Source organism: Oryza glaberrima, chromosome 4 (assembly GCF_000147395.1).
Source record: "Oryza glaberrima chromosome 4, OglaRS2, whole genome shotgun sequence".
In the NCBI taxonomy this organism is placed as follows: Eukaryota; Viridiplantae; Streptophyta; class Magnoliopsida; order Poales; family Poaceae; genus Oryza; species Oryza glaberrima.
The window spans coordinates 14,350,710-14,365,246 of NC_068329.1; the positions used below are offsets into that span (position 1 = coordinate 14,350,710).

The following is a 14,537-nucleotide window of genomic DNA, read 5'->3' on the forward strand; positions in this document are numbered from 1 at the left end:
GCCTTGCCAGGCCAGAGGCGTCTCAGGCGAAGGGTGCAAGGCGAAGACTATCTGCCGAAGAATACGACTTCGCCATGGCAAGTTCGCCCCCGCGAGGGCCGAAGAAGCCTTTCCGGCCCATCAAGCCTAGGGGCTATAGGGCCGGCGATCGCCAGACGGCCCATCAGGGGCCCATGAGTCCCTATAACATTATGTACCTCTGTAAATGTCCCTTTTGTAAGGGTAATCATGTAAATTCCCCTGTACAACCTAAACCCTAGTAGTAAGAACCTGTAATGGGGCTATAAATAGTCCCCTAGGGCCATGTAATGGGGGGATCCAGAAAAAAAGGAAGAAATTCAAGATTCAATACACTTCGTTTCTTTCCAACCACTGTTGAGTAACCACGTCTTTGGACGTATGCAGTTGTCATTTCGACAACAAAAATGATTATAATTTGTCTTCTATAGTATAGAATAATCAAATAAATTAATCTACTCAACCCTGCGATTGTGATTGATCTAATTGACTTAATAGAAAGCTCCCAATCGATTATATATATTCCGCCCTCAATGTATGGAGCTTGGTTCAGATAAACATGTGACTGGTTTTCTACTCCCTCTCTCCCAAAATATAGCAACCCTGTACTAGATGGGACACTCCCTAGCACAACGAATCTGGACAGGGTCTATGGCCAGATTCGTTGTACTAAGATGTATCACATTCAGTACAAGGTTCCTATATTTTAGGACGGGGAGAGTAAATGGTTGTACACTTCATAAAGTGTTTTCTCAGCGGTCAAAACTGATTTTTAGTGATAGCGGCTTTTAGTGACGGCATTGTTAGCCGCTAATTACCTAAAGGCTATTGAAAATAAATGATTTTGACTAGCAGTGTTGCGATCCGCTTACAAAAATAGATTTTTTGTTTGCAAACACTTAAGATGATCGCCTGAGAAAATTAATTTTTATAGGCAACATCACTAAGGAAAAAAAAATCAATCAACATTCAGAGATCTAGATTCAAATTGACATCCAAGATTAACACATGCAAATGAAATATCATGCAAATAAACATCAAAACTGGTCGTCGTCATCATCGGTGACCTTGGAGGTTGCTGAAGCTGCCGTGGACGAGCTATTGCCGAAACCAACCCCTTCGGCTGCTATCGCCGCAGCCACACCCTGGTCGCCCCCTACAGCCAGATTTGGGAGAGGGAGGCAAGCGGAAGGGAGTGGGGAAGCCGCTGCGGTGCCCCATCTACTCCTTCCACTACCGGTGGTCTCCAACCATACCGCCACTAGATCCGCCCCCCGTCGCTATTGTCGATGCCATCACGGCTGACGTTGCCAAGAGCACCTCAAGGCGGGAAGGAGCCGCCGTCGACGAGACGATGCACCCGAAGCTTGGTTCTAGGAGGGGAGAGGAGTGAAGGGTCGTTGCTGTCGTTCCCTCTGCTGATGCTACCGTTGTCGGTCCGCCACCAGATATGAGAGAGGGAGGGTAGGGTCACCGCTGCCACTGGCCTCCTCCCATCCGTCATCGCTGCCGTGGGCGCCATCGCCATCACCATCGCTTCAGTTAGTTCGGTGGAAACCGAAGGCCGGACAGACTATCCGGTTAACCAAACTATCACTCCCAACCATATTTTTTGTTGCCTACCTCAATTTTCTGTTTCGAAAGACCAAAGTTCTGAATGACCGAATAACCGGGAATGAAGAATTCCGGTCCAGACTGAACGCCCACCCATACTGAGTGGGTAAACATATATATTACATTGAGACAAGCCTGGTTGTATATATTTTTGAAACCAGGCCAACTTAAGCTGGTCTTTTAGTATTAATATTCATGTTTTTCAACAGATGGTGAAAGGTACAGGACCACAGCACTATGCGCCATTGAGGCTTTAAGCAATATAATATTCATGCGAAACATAGACCTAGTCATATAACTCGTATATGGTGTAGCACATAGACCTTAAAAAAACGAATGGATATTCCCTCAAGTGATGAATAGACAGTTCCGTAGTACATGCTACTGTTTCCAAACATAGATAAAAGATTTTCCTTATCTCATAGAGAAATAAATAAAACATCAACTCAAAACACCAATCGCACATGCAAACACGAGAAATGACAAAGTGCACATATAGGAATAGGAGAGATACCTAGGAGCCTAGGGGGACGGACTAAGGGCCTGTTTGGTTTGGGACTAAAATTGCCACGCCTAAGGTAAGCTAGTTGCCGCACTTGTGGCGGAGAAAAAGAACGCCACAGATTTGGCAAAACAAGACACAGCGAGCAAGCAGAAACATGCCTATCAAGTTAAGGCAAGCCTATGGTTAGTAGAAAAGCAAACACCAACCTAAGCACTTGTTGCATGCCTCAGCTTAGGTTTGGCAAAACGTGGCCAAGAACCAAACAAACTCTAAATGCAGAGGGATACATCAGCGAGTATTTGGACTCCAGCAATATAATAAGTGAGCGAGTGTAATTAAGTGTCTAGCATTGAGAGGACCGCTATACATTTTTTAGATAATAGAATAAACATCCCGGCCTTTGCTCATCAGAGCTACAGCCAATTATTACAAAGTATCACTCTAACAAAAGGTGTAGTTCAAACGAAATTAAACACATCCAATAAAATAAAAAGACCAAACCAAGATAAGGAGAACACATTTATTGAAGTCTGTTTGTAAATCTCCATCCATAGTTTGCAAAAAGTTGCATAACCGTCGTCTCAAGCCTACGACATGCAACTTTCATAAGTTCTCCATCATCTTCACACTTTTGCAGCTGTGCCCAAAACCGGAGCCAATAAATTGTCCTGAAAATTACCTGCATATATGAGATAGATGGTGATTTGTCGAAAACCATATCATTCCTACTCAACCATAGAGCCCAACATATGGCAGATGCTCCTACAAGTATGAGTTTAGTCATCTTCTTATCTACCCCAAAAGCTAACCATCAAACATATTAGATATGGTAGTAGGAAGGTATAAACCAAAAGAGAACTGTACAGCTCCCCAAACAAATTTTGCATAATGGCAGTCTATAAAAAGATGTTTAATGGTCTCTTTTTCATATAAAAACAACATCTTAAACTGCCATTCCAATTTTGTCTTGCCAAATTGTCCTTAGTTAGCACAACTCCTTTAAGCAAGTACCACATAAAGATCATAATCTTAAGCGGCATCTTAAGCTTTCAAATAATCTTATTTCTCTCAATATAACCATTATTAATCAGAGCTAGATACATTGATCTAACAGAAAATCTACCATTCTGATAATAATTCTATCTAAAACAATCGGAGGATTGATTCAACTGAATATGTACAATAGACGCACACAATTTATGCCAATATGCAAGATTCTGACCAACTAAAACTCTCCTAAAGGAAACATTCAGTGGAATAGATCTCATAACATTGACAATAGTAGAAATTTTCTTTCTGACAATAGCGTATAAAGATGGATATTTGTCTTTAAAAGCCACGTTTCCGAGCCATTTATCTTCCCAGAACCTTGTTTCCCATTATTCACAATTTTTTTTTTGAGAGTGGAAAGCAAAGAAAAACTCAAATTACAGCATCCAGATTACAGTCCTCTGATAACAGAGAAAATAAAAACTCCGGTGCTGACACTATCCAGCTAGAAGAAGCACGCGCGTTAAGGCTTTCCTTAGCTAAACGGTGCGCCACTTTATTTGCCGATCTCCTCGTCCATATGAGCTTGAAATCCTGGAATGACTGAATTCTCCTCTTCAGTTCTTGGATTACAGGCCCGATTTCAGACCGATCAAAACTTTTATTCATGACCAAACTCACAACTTCAGCTGAGTCTGTTTCGAAGACTACTCTGGTTGCTGCAAGTCTTGCACCCACCTGCGTCGCTTCGAGGCAAGCCAACGCTTCAGCATGCGTTGCGCTTAACACTTCCCCGAAGAAAATCCTGCTCGCACCCATAAACTCACCCCGATCATTTCTCGCTATCACTCCCCCACTTCCCATCTGTTCGTCTGCAGCAAATCCCCCATCCGAATTCAGCTTAATCCATCCTGATTCCGGCAACCTCCAGTGCATTGTTGGACTAGGAACAGTATGATCAGATTTTTCAAACAAACTTGCCCACTCTTCCAGGAGGAACAAAATTCTCTCCACCATCCTGTCTGGGTTACCTGGGATCTGTTGATTCCGTGCATCATTCCGTGCTGACCACATAATGTAGATTGTAACTAACAGCACTGAAGAGACTTCTTGTGTCTGTATTGATAGTTGATCCAGTAGCCAAACAGATAAGATTTTATTGTTTCTGCATTCAGCTGACGGTTGTGGAATGTCCTCACCTTGATGCTCTTCCAATTTCTGCCAAATCCACCTAGCAAATGGGCAGTCCCAGAACGGTGAAAAAGGGATTCCTCCCGATTATTCACAATTTTGTGTGTACGATTTTCGTACGATTTTGTGTGTACGATTTGCGTACAAAGTAACGCTTCTCCGTTTATTAAATGTTTCAAGCAGAAGGTTCTGGCCTCAAGACGGAAATAAGTTCCTCTCCATCTGGTGAACTTCTGAATATTAATAGTACTCCATCTGGTGAACTTCTGAATTCTGATGCTTGCACCGACAGAAATGAAGTGGGCAACTGAAGCTTGCTGATTTAAGCTGCAGCTACCCGGCAAACTTTCCAGGTCAAACTCAGAGCTTCCACCAAGTTAAGCAACAATGGTGAGACGTCTCCTTGTCATTCTCCTCCAAGCTCTGACCGGCCTCCTCGTGATTCTCGCCCTGTGGATCGTCTCCCACCTCGCCGGCGACCGTCCGCCGCCGGGGCCGGTGGTCTGCGCCGCCAACGGGACGTCCGGCTGCACGCTGACGAACATCTACGGCTCCTTCTCTGACCGCGCCATCTGCCGCGCCGCCAACGTCACGTACCCGCGCACCGAGGTGGAGCTCGTCGCGGCGGTGGCGGCGGCGGTGGCGGCGGGGCGGAAGGTGAAGGTCGCCACCAGGTACTCCAACAGCTTCCCGCGGCTGGCGTGCCCCGGCGGCGAGGACGGCACCGTCATCAGCACGCGGTGGCTGGATCGTGCGGTGCGCGTCGACGCAGCGCGGCGGCTGATGACGGTGGAGAGCGGCATGGTGATGCGTGACTTGATTAGGGAGGCCGCCGCGGCGGGGCTCGCGCTGCCGCACTCGCCGTACTGGTCGGGCCTCACGATCGGCGGCGTGCTCGCCACGGGCGCGCACGGGAGCTCGCTGTGGGGGAAGGGGAGCGCCGTGCACGAGTACGTGGTGGGGATGAGGATCGTGACGCCGGCGCCGGCGAGCGAGGGGTTCGCGGCGGTGAGGGAGCTCGCCGCTGGCGACCCGGACCTCGACGCGGCCAAGGTCTCCCTCGGCGTCCTCGGCGCCATCTCCCAGGTCACCCTCGCGCTGCAGCCGCTGTTCAAGCGGTCGGTGGCGTTCGTGACCCGCAACGACTCTGACGTCGCCGACACGGTCGCCGCGTGGGGCCGCCTCCACGAGTTCGGCGACGTGGCGTGGCTGCCGCGGCGGCGCGTGGCCGTGTACCGCGTGGACGACCGCGTCGACGTCGCGACGCCCGGCGACGGCCGCAGCGACTACCCGGCGTTCCGGCCGACGCCGACGATACCCCTCGTCGCCAGCAGGCTCGCGGAGGAGTGGCTGGAGGAGAGATCAGGCAGCGACGCCGCCCGGTGCGCGGCGTCGCGCGTGATGCCGGCGACGCTCGAGCACCTCAACTACGGGCTCACCAACGACGGCGAGGCCTTCACGGGGTACCCGGTGGTGGGCTACCAGCACCGCATCCAGGCGTCGAGCTCGTGCACGGGCGCCATGGAGGACGACGGGCTCATCCCCACCTCCACCTGCCTCTGGAACGGCCGCCTCCGGGGACACCTCTTCTACAACTCCGGCTTCAGCATCGCGCTGTCGCGCGCGCGGGCGTTCGTCGCCGACGTCGCGCGGCTCCGCGACCTCAACCCGGCGGCGTTCTGCCAGATCGACTCCAAGATGGGCCTGCTGATGCGCTACGTCGCGGCCTCGTCGGCGTACCTCGGCAAGGCGGAGGACTCGGTGGACTTCGACGTCACCTACTACCGGAGCTACGCCCGCGGCGCGCCGCGCGCGCACGCCGACGTGTTCGACGAGGTCGAGCAGATGGCGCTGCGCAAGCACGGCGGCGTGCCGCACTGGGGCAAGAACCGCAACTACGCCTTCGACGGCGCCATCGCCAGGTACCCCAACGCCGGCGAGTTCATGAGGGTGAAGGACAGGTTCGACCCCGACGGCGTCTTCTCCAGCGAGTGGAGCGACCAGGTGCTCGGCGTCGGCGGGGCGAGCCCGGTCATCGTCGGCGACGGCTGCGCCATGGAGGGGCTCTGCGTGTGCTCCGACGACTCGCACTGCGCGCCGGAGAAGGGCTACTTCTGCCGGCCGGGGAAGGTGTTCACGGCGGCGAGGGTGTGCTCGCCGTCGCCGCGAGACGCTGCGAATGGCGGCGACGACGACGACGAAATATCGGACGTTGGCGATGAGTAGTGGCATGCGTCATGTGCGTGGCAACATCGATGTGTCAGTCAGTGTAAGCAGTGTGGACGTAAAGCATTCTGGTGTTGCATGCTGATCATAAGATCGTTGCGCTGAGGTTTGACTGTTGCGACAAATGGATGTGGGGTCCACTTTTTTATGGCATCTTATAACTAAGTGGTTATTAAAAATCTAAAAAAAATATATTACTTGAAATATATCACTACGAGATTTAATTTCAATTAAAAAATAAATTAAACTATAACTTGTATATATAAATATTTATATATAGTACAATATGTTGTTTTTATTAGAAGCTCAAGTTAAAAAAACTTGCATATTTATTAAGTGGAATATTACGAAGTAAAAATAATATATCTTTTCAATTCTTTTATATTCATTTTAGCATGTATAATAAATAAGTGGATGTTGTCCCCCGAGTAACTTAAAAGTTTTGATTTGATGGGGTATGTGGCGTGATTTATATGGTTTTTGTTGTGGGCCATTAAAGATGCTGACACAGTTGTTATGTGATGACATTTATTCGGGTTATGGAAGCAAGTTAATTAGTAATTCCTCTATATATTTTTCATAGTCATATTTCATCTTAATACAATGATCATTTATTTTTTATAGTCATATTTCATCTTAATACAATGATCAAGGATAAGTAATTCTACTTATCATCCATTTAAACATGCTACTAGTTATTTCTCGTAAATAAGCGATTCATTGATATTTACATTTCTCGATATTATTAGTTATTCCTCGTAAATAAGCGATTCATTGATATTTACATTTCTCGATGTCCATGTAGCCAATCTTATGTGAAAGAATGAAGAGTCACGCATTAAATCCGAGAAAGTCATTGAGAGGACAGTGGTTGGATTAAAATATGCCTATCAATTTTTTTTTGCAGATTTAGAAATATGCCTATAAAAAAAAGATGAAGAGAGTAATAAGCACTTGATAGATATTGTGATGTTGAAACTTGATTCTTAATTTAATTAGTATGTGACGTTTCTTACATACAGAGGCAATCCCGGAATAGAAATATTAGGATGAGCTCCAAGTAAAGCATATACGTATATGCAAATCAAATTGAACATACGCATGATTAATTAAAAAAGAAAAGAATGTACCTTGCCAATACAAGGCAGCATTCTGTTAGACGTTACCATCAACCAATGCTTGTGAATACCTCTCTCGCTCCTTATAGCATATAATATTATTGAGATAATTATATATATCCAAAATCTTGTACTGTGCAAATCAATCTTGATAAGGTCCATATATAGCTGAAACTATCACGCCATCCATTAAATTCATTACTTTGCTAACACTGAGAATGAACGTTTGGAGCATCAATTTCTTTGGATCCAATCAATATCATCTCCCAGTTAACTTAATACTTCCTCCGTTTCTAAATATTTAACGCCGTTGAATTTTTTTTAAACATGTCTTACGGTTCGTCTTATTAAAAAAATTAAGTAATTATTGTTTTTAATAAGACGAACGATCAAATATATGCTTAAAAAGTCAATGGTGTTAAATATTTAGAAACGAGAAAGTATTTTAATAGATAAATAGATTCGACAGAATAGTAGTAATGTAGCATTACTCACTCAGGCCTGGTTTAGTTCCCAACTTTTTCTTTAAACTTCTAAATTTTTCATCACATCAAAACTTTTCTACATATATAAACTTCCAACTTTTCCGTCACATCGTTTTAATTTTAATCAAACTTCCATTTTGACGTGAACTAAGGCCTTGTTTAGTTCCTAAATTTTTCTTCAAACTTCCAACTTTTCTATCACATCAAAATTTTTCTACACACATAAACTTTCAACTTTTTTCTTTAAACTTTTAATTTTAGTTGAACTTTTAATTTTAGCGTGGGACTAAACACAGCCTAAACACACCTTCAGTAAGAATGTAGCACCAGTAGTACTAGTAGAGTAGCAGATCGGCTCGCTTGGCGGCCGAAATAAAGAATCTCACGCGTATAAGAAACATCAAAGATATACTGTTTATTTGACAGTCGAGTTGACAAATTTCGGTCAGGTATCGCCTCCTATCCACCATGCAGTATACTCCCTTTTCTTCTGTTTTTACTTCGTGTGTCAATATATGTACATACATTTTGAACTATTAAATATTATTAAATATAGACTAATAACAAAACAAATTACAGATTTCGCCAATAAACTGTTAGATGAATTTATTTAAGCCTAATTAGTAAATGTTTACTGTAGCATCATATTGTCCAATCATGGCGTAATTAGACTCAAAAGATTCGTCTCGCAATTTACAGTCGTACTGTGCAATTGGTTTATTTCGTCCACATTTGATGCTCCATATATGCGTCCAAACATTTGATGTGACGGAAAAGTTAGAAATTTGTAGAAAAAAGTTAGAATCTAATTAACACGGCCTGAATCCTATGCAGTGAATGGTGTCACGTGTTCATTGTTCTTCTCCTCCTGCAACACAAAGGCAAGCTTGTTGTGTTAGGAAACGATAGGAAAATAAACGATAAATAATAATAGATCAATCACAGAAGACACGAGATTTAACGTGGAAAACCCTCCAAAGCAAAAGAAAAAACACCACGGGCGCCAGCCATCAAAATATCTTCACTATATTAGGATAAGGTTACAGCTGAACAGCGGCTTACAAAAGTCGTCCTTCTCAACCCACAATTGGAATGGGTATATATGAAGGTGAAACCCTAAAAGATAACGATGGGCCCGGGCATCCCCAAGTGCACAAACCCTACGCTTCGCTCCGGCATAAGCTAGCCTTTATTATGTACAAATGAATTTGGATCACAACTTAACATGCTAGTGTACTTGGAGTGCTAGCGTTGGTTTGCGGTGTAGATTCCAAGGCTTGCTTCTTGCAGGATATGCTAGATTGATGCTTGAGGCCAGGCATGCAGAGCTATGAGTCGTCGGGGACACTTGCAGGTCATCTCCTCATATTCCTCTATTATGCTTCTCTTAAAAAAAATTCCTCTATTATGTTCCGGCTGGATGTAACAATGCAGAAGTTTGTTGCCATCCAAATATGACCATGTTTGAAATTTGGGGACTTCTTCTAAATTTACTTGTAGCAGTAACAATGTTGAGCACTCCGTTCGGGTTGAACGTAGACCGCCTGTTTAACTCTTGGCGACAGGATTGCAATTTGTGCTCCTCAGATTTGATGGAGTGCTCCATGTCAAATGTTGTTGAGTCCGGTGATGCCTAAGCAGAATCTACGACTTATCAAAAAACCTCGAATTGTGTCGTTCCCGAGAAGGTAAAGTCAGTCTGTCAAGCGATGTGCACATCGTTAATAGAGGCTTTTGGATGCTTTCGTCGTGGCAATGCTGTAGCCCCCCGTCGACATCATCCTTTACTGCTGTTTAGTTTCATTTGGAAGTTCTATAACCGGTATTGATGACGAAGTCATCAGCACCGTATACCGGGTGCCAGTTGGGAAATCTGACGCCTATGACGGCCTGTTCCCAACCGGGACCAATGGTCTTTTCTATAGTAGTGGATGGGTGTCACGCGTAGATATTGTTATTCTCCTCCTCTACAACACCACAGATCTTGGTATATTATGCAAATGATAAAGCTGTAATACAGTGCTCTTTGGCACACCCAATTCGTTGGGAATGAGCAGAAAATTATCAGAACATTATTATGGTTCAGGATAAGCAATGACACGATCGAACCATGGAGAGTAAGGCTGAGGCTGGGGCTGGAAAAATAACTGGCTCGTTAGCTCATTCGGCTAAGCTTGTTTAGAATCGCTCACAAGCTGTGCCATGGGATTGGCTTGTTAGACAGAACGAGGCAGCTCGAGCTAGCTCATGAGTTGCTCGTTAGGGCCCATCTCTGGACACATGTTAATTGTGCGAGACAAAAGCCGCGGTGGTTAAGGTAGCCATACAGGAATGCCAGCCTTTCTTGCAAGTTTTCGAAGGAAGGGAAAAATAGTCTTTGCGTTTGCAGAGAGCTCCACGTAGTTGATAACAAGAGCTGCCGATGATGCAAGGGTTTTCTTTAGTCGACTGGGCTTTCGGGTAAAACATTCCACGGAAGAGGAAGAAATGAGGATGGATTCCAAGAAATACTTCGCAGAGACGAACAAAGATGGCAAAGTGATTGATAAAATTAGGGTTCAAATGATATATCTTACTCCCATAAAAGTAAACAAGACCACGGAAGAATTAAATGTCGGAAGACAGAAGCTACTAGAGAACAAAGGGGTAAATACCACAATCTCGATGGTGTTTGGAGTCGGGAACTCCTCACCATGGGCTAGACGCCATCCGATGATCTCTTTTGCCGGGATCACGCCTTCTTTCACCACTTCCTTCAAGGTAATCTCATTGACATATGAAACCACCCTATGATCGAAAGTGATTTCTCTCTCCTCTGTCAAAGGTGAAATGAGTGGGAACTTGGATGAGGTTTCTTTTCTTGCTCTGGATTTGAGGATGGCTGCGGCGGCGGTTAATATGAGTGCGAAAGGGGAAATTTTAGAAGATGAACTGGCGAGGACGACGACGGGCGGCGCTGCGATTATTTTAAGGCTATCGTTAAATGGCTATCTTTGGGTTGAGGCTCATTGGCAATTTAAAACCCATTTTCCAGGTGTGGCCTACTACGTGTCCTTTAGGGTTTAAGCATATTAGTTTTTGCACTATGTGAGTGGATACGTGTCCAATACCTTTCAAATCCTCTTTTTAGTAATTACACAATTTTTTTTATAAAGGTTGGTATAATGCACTTCAAAGAGGAGGCAAACAGTGAACTTTACAGCTTATACTATAACTTTTATATATTGAAGTTAACTAGAAAAAAGTGCCCGTGTGTTACAACGGGTGAATGCTATTTAATCTTATTATTACTCACTGTAAAATTCACTGTGAGAATTCGCTTGAATATATATTTTTCTAGAAAATCATGTCAAGTTAGCATGCGAGTTTTTTTAAAAGATTTCTTAAAAAGTATTTCCAAAAGCGAACAAACTTATAATCCAACTCAAATAAATATAGATATGTATTTTCAAAAGCGAACAAACTTAAAAACTGACTCATACACGGATGATGTACCAAACTACCGGTAAAAACATCTTCAAATTTTATAATAGTAGAGATTATGAACTGTTTAGCATATATTTTATAATGCAGTTGGCTGCCATTGTTTTTATAATAGCCACATATGTGTGCTCTTTTCTTATGAGCAATACCTTTGGCTTCATGCTGTTTATGGTTTTTTTTTTGTCGTTTTCAAGCGTTTTAAATTTGTTTTGTGTATTGTCAACTAGGATTATGCACCACATATGCCATTATTTTTCATTAAATCCACTTGGTTGGTTGAATTATTTACTCTTTGATTATAGAGATAATCCAAGAAATATCATTGACAAGTGTTCAAATCCCAGAAATGCCATCGATAATGTGAGTTCCAAGAAATGCCATCGTACAAATGACTTTGTCCTTAAAATACCATCGTCGTTAGGTTTCCGTCCATTTCGTGCCGTTAAGTTTTATATGATGAATAGTGTGTTTTAATGGCGCAAAATGGACGAAACCCTAACGGCGATGGTATTTTTGGGACAAAATCGTTTGTACGATGGCATTTCTTGGAACTCACACTTATCTGGCATTTGTTGGAACTCACACTTGTCTGGCATTTCTTGGAACTCACATTTATCGATGGTATTTTTGGGACTTGGACGATTGTCAATGGCATTTTTTTGATTATCTCTTGATTATATGTCATTAAATCCACTCGGTTGGTTGAATTATTTACTCTTTGATTATATGTTTAGTTTTTTTAACTAACCACATAGTTAGGGGCTACACCCAATTAGGTGCATCTAGTCGATAAAAGCACTCGGGAGACTATGTCATATATATTGAGGGTGTGTTTAGTTCACGTTAAAATTAGAAGTATGATTGAAATTGGAACGATGTGACGGAAAAGTTGGAAGTTTGTATGCGTAGGAAAGTTTTGATGTGATGGAAAAGTTGGAAGTTTGAAGAAAAAGTTTGGAACTAAACTCGGCCTGAAGCACTCAGCTTTTTGTGAAGCGTTCAGAAGAAGATTATCTTTTCGACTATAATGGTCTCAGAGGCTGATGTAAAGATTACGTGTACTATATACCGACATGAATAGCTTATCCTACTGAAAATAGGAGGTAGGCTGGATTATCATATTATGTAAATAAATTATGTTTTGAACATTGTGTTTTCTTATGTTATAGTCTGTAGTCTTACTCATAGACAATTGTATAAATAGTGCGTTGACTTTAAGGTGCTTAGTTTGGAATTAAGGAGCAAAATCTACGCCGAACTAAATGTAGAGCAACTAGCAAAAACCGTTTTGATTGGAATCTCAGTAAAATGTGGAGTTACCTTTTTTACCACGTGCGTACTTCGTTCGTTTCATATCATAAGACTTTAGCATTGTCCACATTTATATAGATGTTAATGAATCTAAACACATGTCGCTAGAAAGTATAGATTCATTAACATCTGTATGAATATGAGGAATGCTCTTATAATATGAAACGGAGGGAGTATATGTTTACTGAATATATACGTACATGCTTAAAATACACTCTATTTTTTATAACTCTATGATCTTAACACTAGTTCACACTATCAGAGCCACCTTTAATCGTAGGGTTGAGAAAAGAAGGAAAAGGAAAAAAATAAAACTGATGGAAATTCAAGTGTAAAACAAAGTATTGCGAAACATAGGGAAAACACATAAATAATCGTTTGATTGCACCCCAGAAAAAACACAGAATCGGATTAGTGAGATAGACTCAAAAGAAATTTTTCAAGAGGTTGGAGCTCTTGCTAAGTTTCCTTCAAAATTAACATACAATGAGTATAGAAATTTCATCGGATTTGGAAAGTTTCAATCCCATGAATCAAAGAGAAAGTAGGAAAATTTCCTATATGATTTAAATCATATGAAATTTCTACAGAAATCCTTTGATTCGAAGGGGTCCTTAATATTATTTAAACTTTTAAATACGTTGATAAATTACACTATATTTTATATAAATTATATATGATGATATTTGTTTCTATTACAAGTTTAGGTGGTTTTCGTGTTTGGTATTAGAAGAATTTGTTTCTTTATACGTGTTCGGTCATATTCGATACTAGTACTTATTCATATACGAAATAAACGTACTTGTATCGGTATTCGTTTTCGTATCGAGATATATCTATATATCTATATATATATATATACCTAATTAAAAAATACAAAGGGCTTCCGCTCCCTCCTTCATCCGTCACCCACCCCCCTCCCCTCCACCTCCCCATCCGTTTCCACCCCTCTCTCTCTCTCTCCCCCCCCTCTCCCGGTGTCCTGATCTCCATAGGCTTCCCCTACCCATGGCTCTATTCTCCTGAGGTCCCTCCTCTCCCGCCTCCCTCCCTCCCTCACTCTCCCCTGGCGCCCCTCCTCTCTCCCCCCCTCACGCACCCCACGTCTCTCCGTCGCCACACATTCTCCCTCTATCCCGCGATATCTTCCTTGGCATCCCTCCTCTCCCCTGCGTCCCCTCCCTCTCACACGTTCAAGAAAAATGGAACCTCCTCATTCGGGAACACGTTTTGACGTACTCACATGGCCATGTTCACCACCAGAACTCCCCGTTGTAGTTTCTCTCTCTACCGGGACCATGTTGTTGTCAGCCGCGTTCCCATTATTATGGTTTTTTTCGTTGCTAACTACCACCATCTATGACGAGTCACATCGTGGGACACGTCCGACCACCTTACTCACCCCCGTTTGGTCGCTGGAGCACCATTGGCCATCTTCCCTCCTTCTGTTTGTTGTGTTGGCTAGGGAAGACGATGAACAATATTATTCGTTTTTCTTCATCTTTTGTTATTCATGTGCGTTCAAGAAAACGGAATCCTCTCATCCGAGATTGTGTTTTGATGCACTCATCTGGTCCTTTTCACCACCAAAGCTCG

General features: G+C 43.3%; 1 protein-coding gene across 1 annotated transcript; it reads left to right on the forward strand.

The window, feature by feature from the left end:
- The first annotated feature begins 4,679 nt into the window (after positions 1 to 4,679).
- LOC127771596 (L-gulonolactone oxidase 2-like) lies at positions 4,680 to 6,687 on the forward strand. Its single transcript, XM_052297525.1, has one exon. It carries the CDS (start codon positions 4,706 to 4,708, stop codon positions 6,542 to 6,544), a length of 1,839 nt encoding a protein of 612 aa, XP_052153485.1. The 5' UTR covers positions 4,680 to 4,705; the 3' UTR covers positions 6,545 to 6,687.
- The last annotated feature ends 7,850 nt before the right edge of the window (positions 6,688 to 14,537 follow it).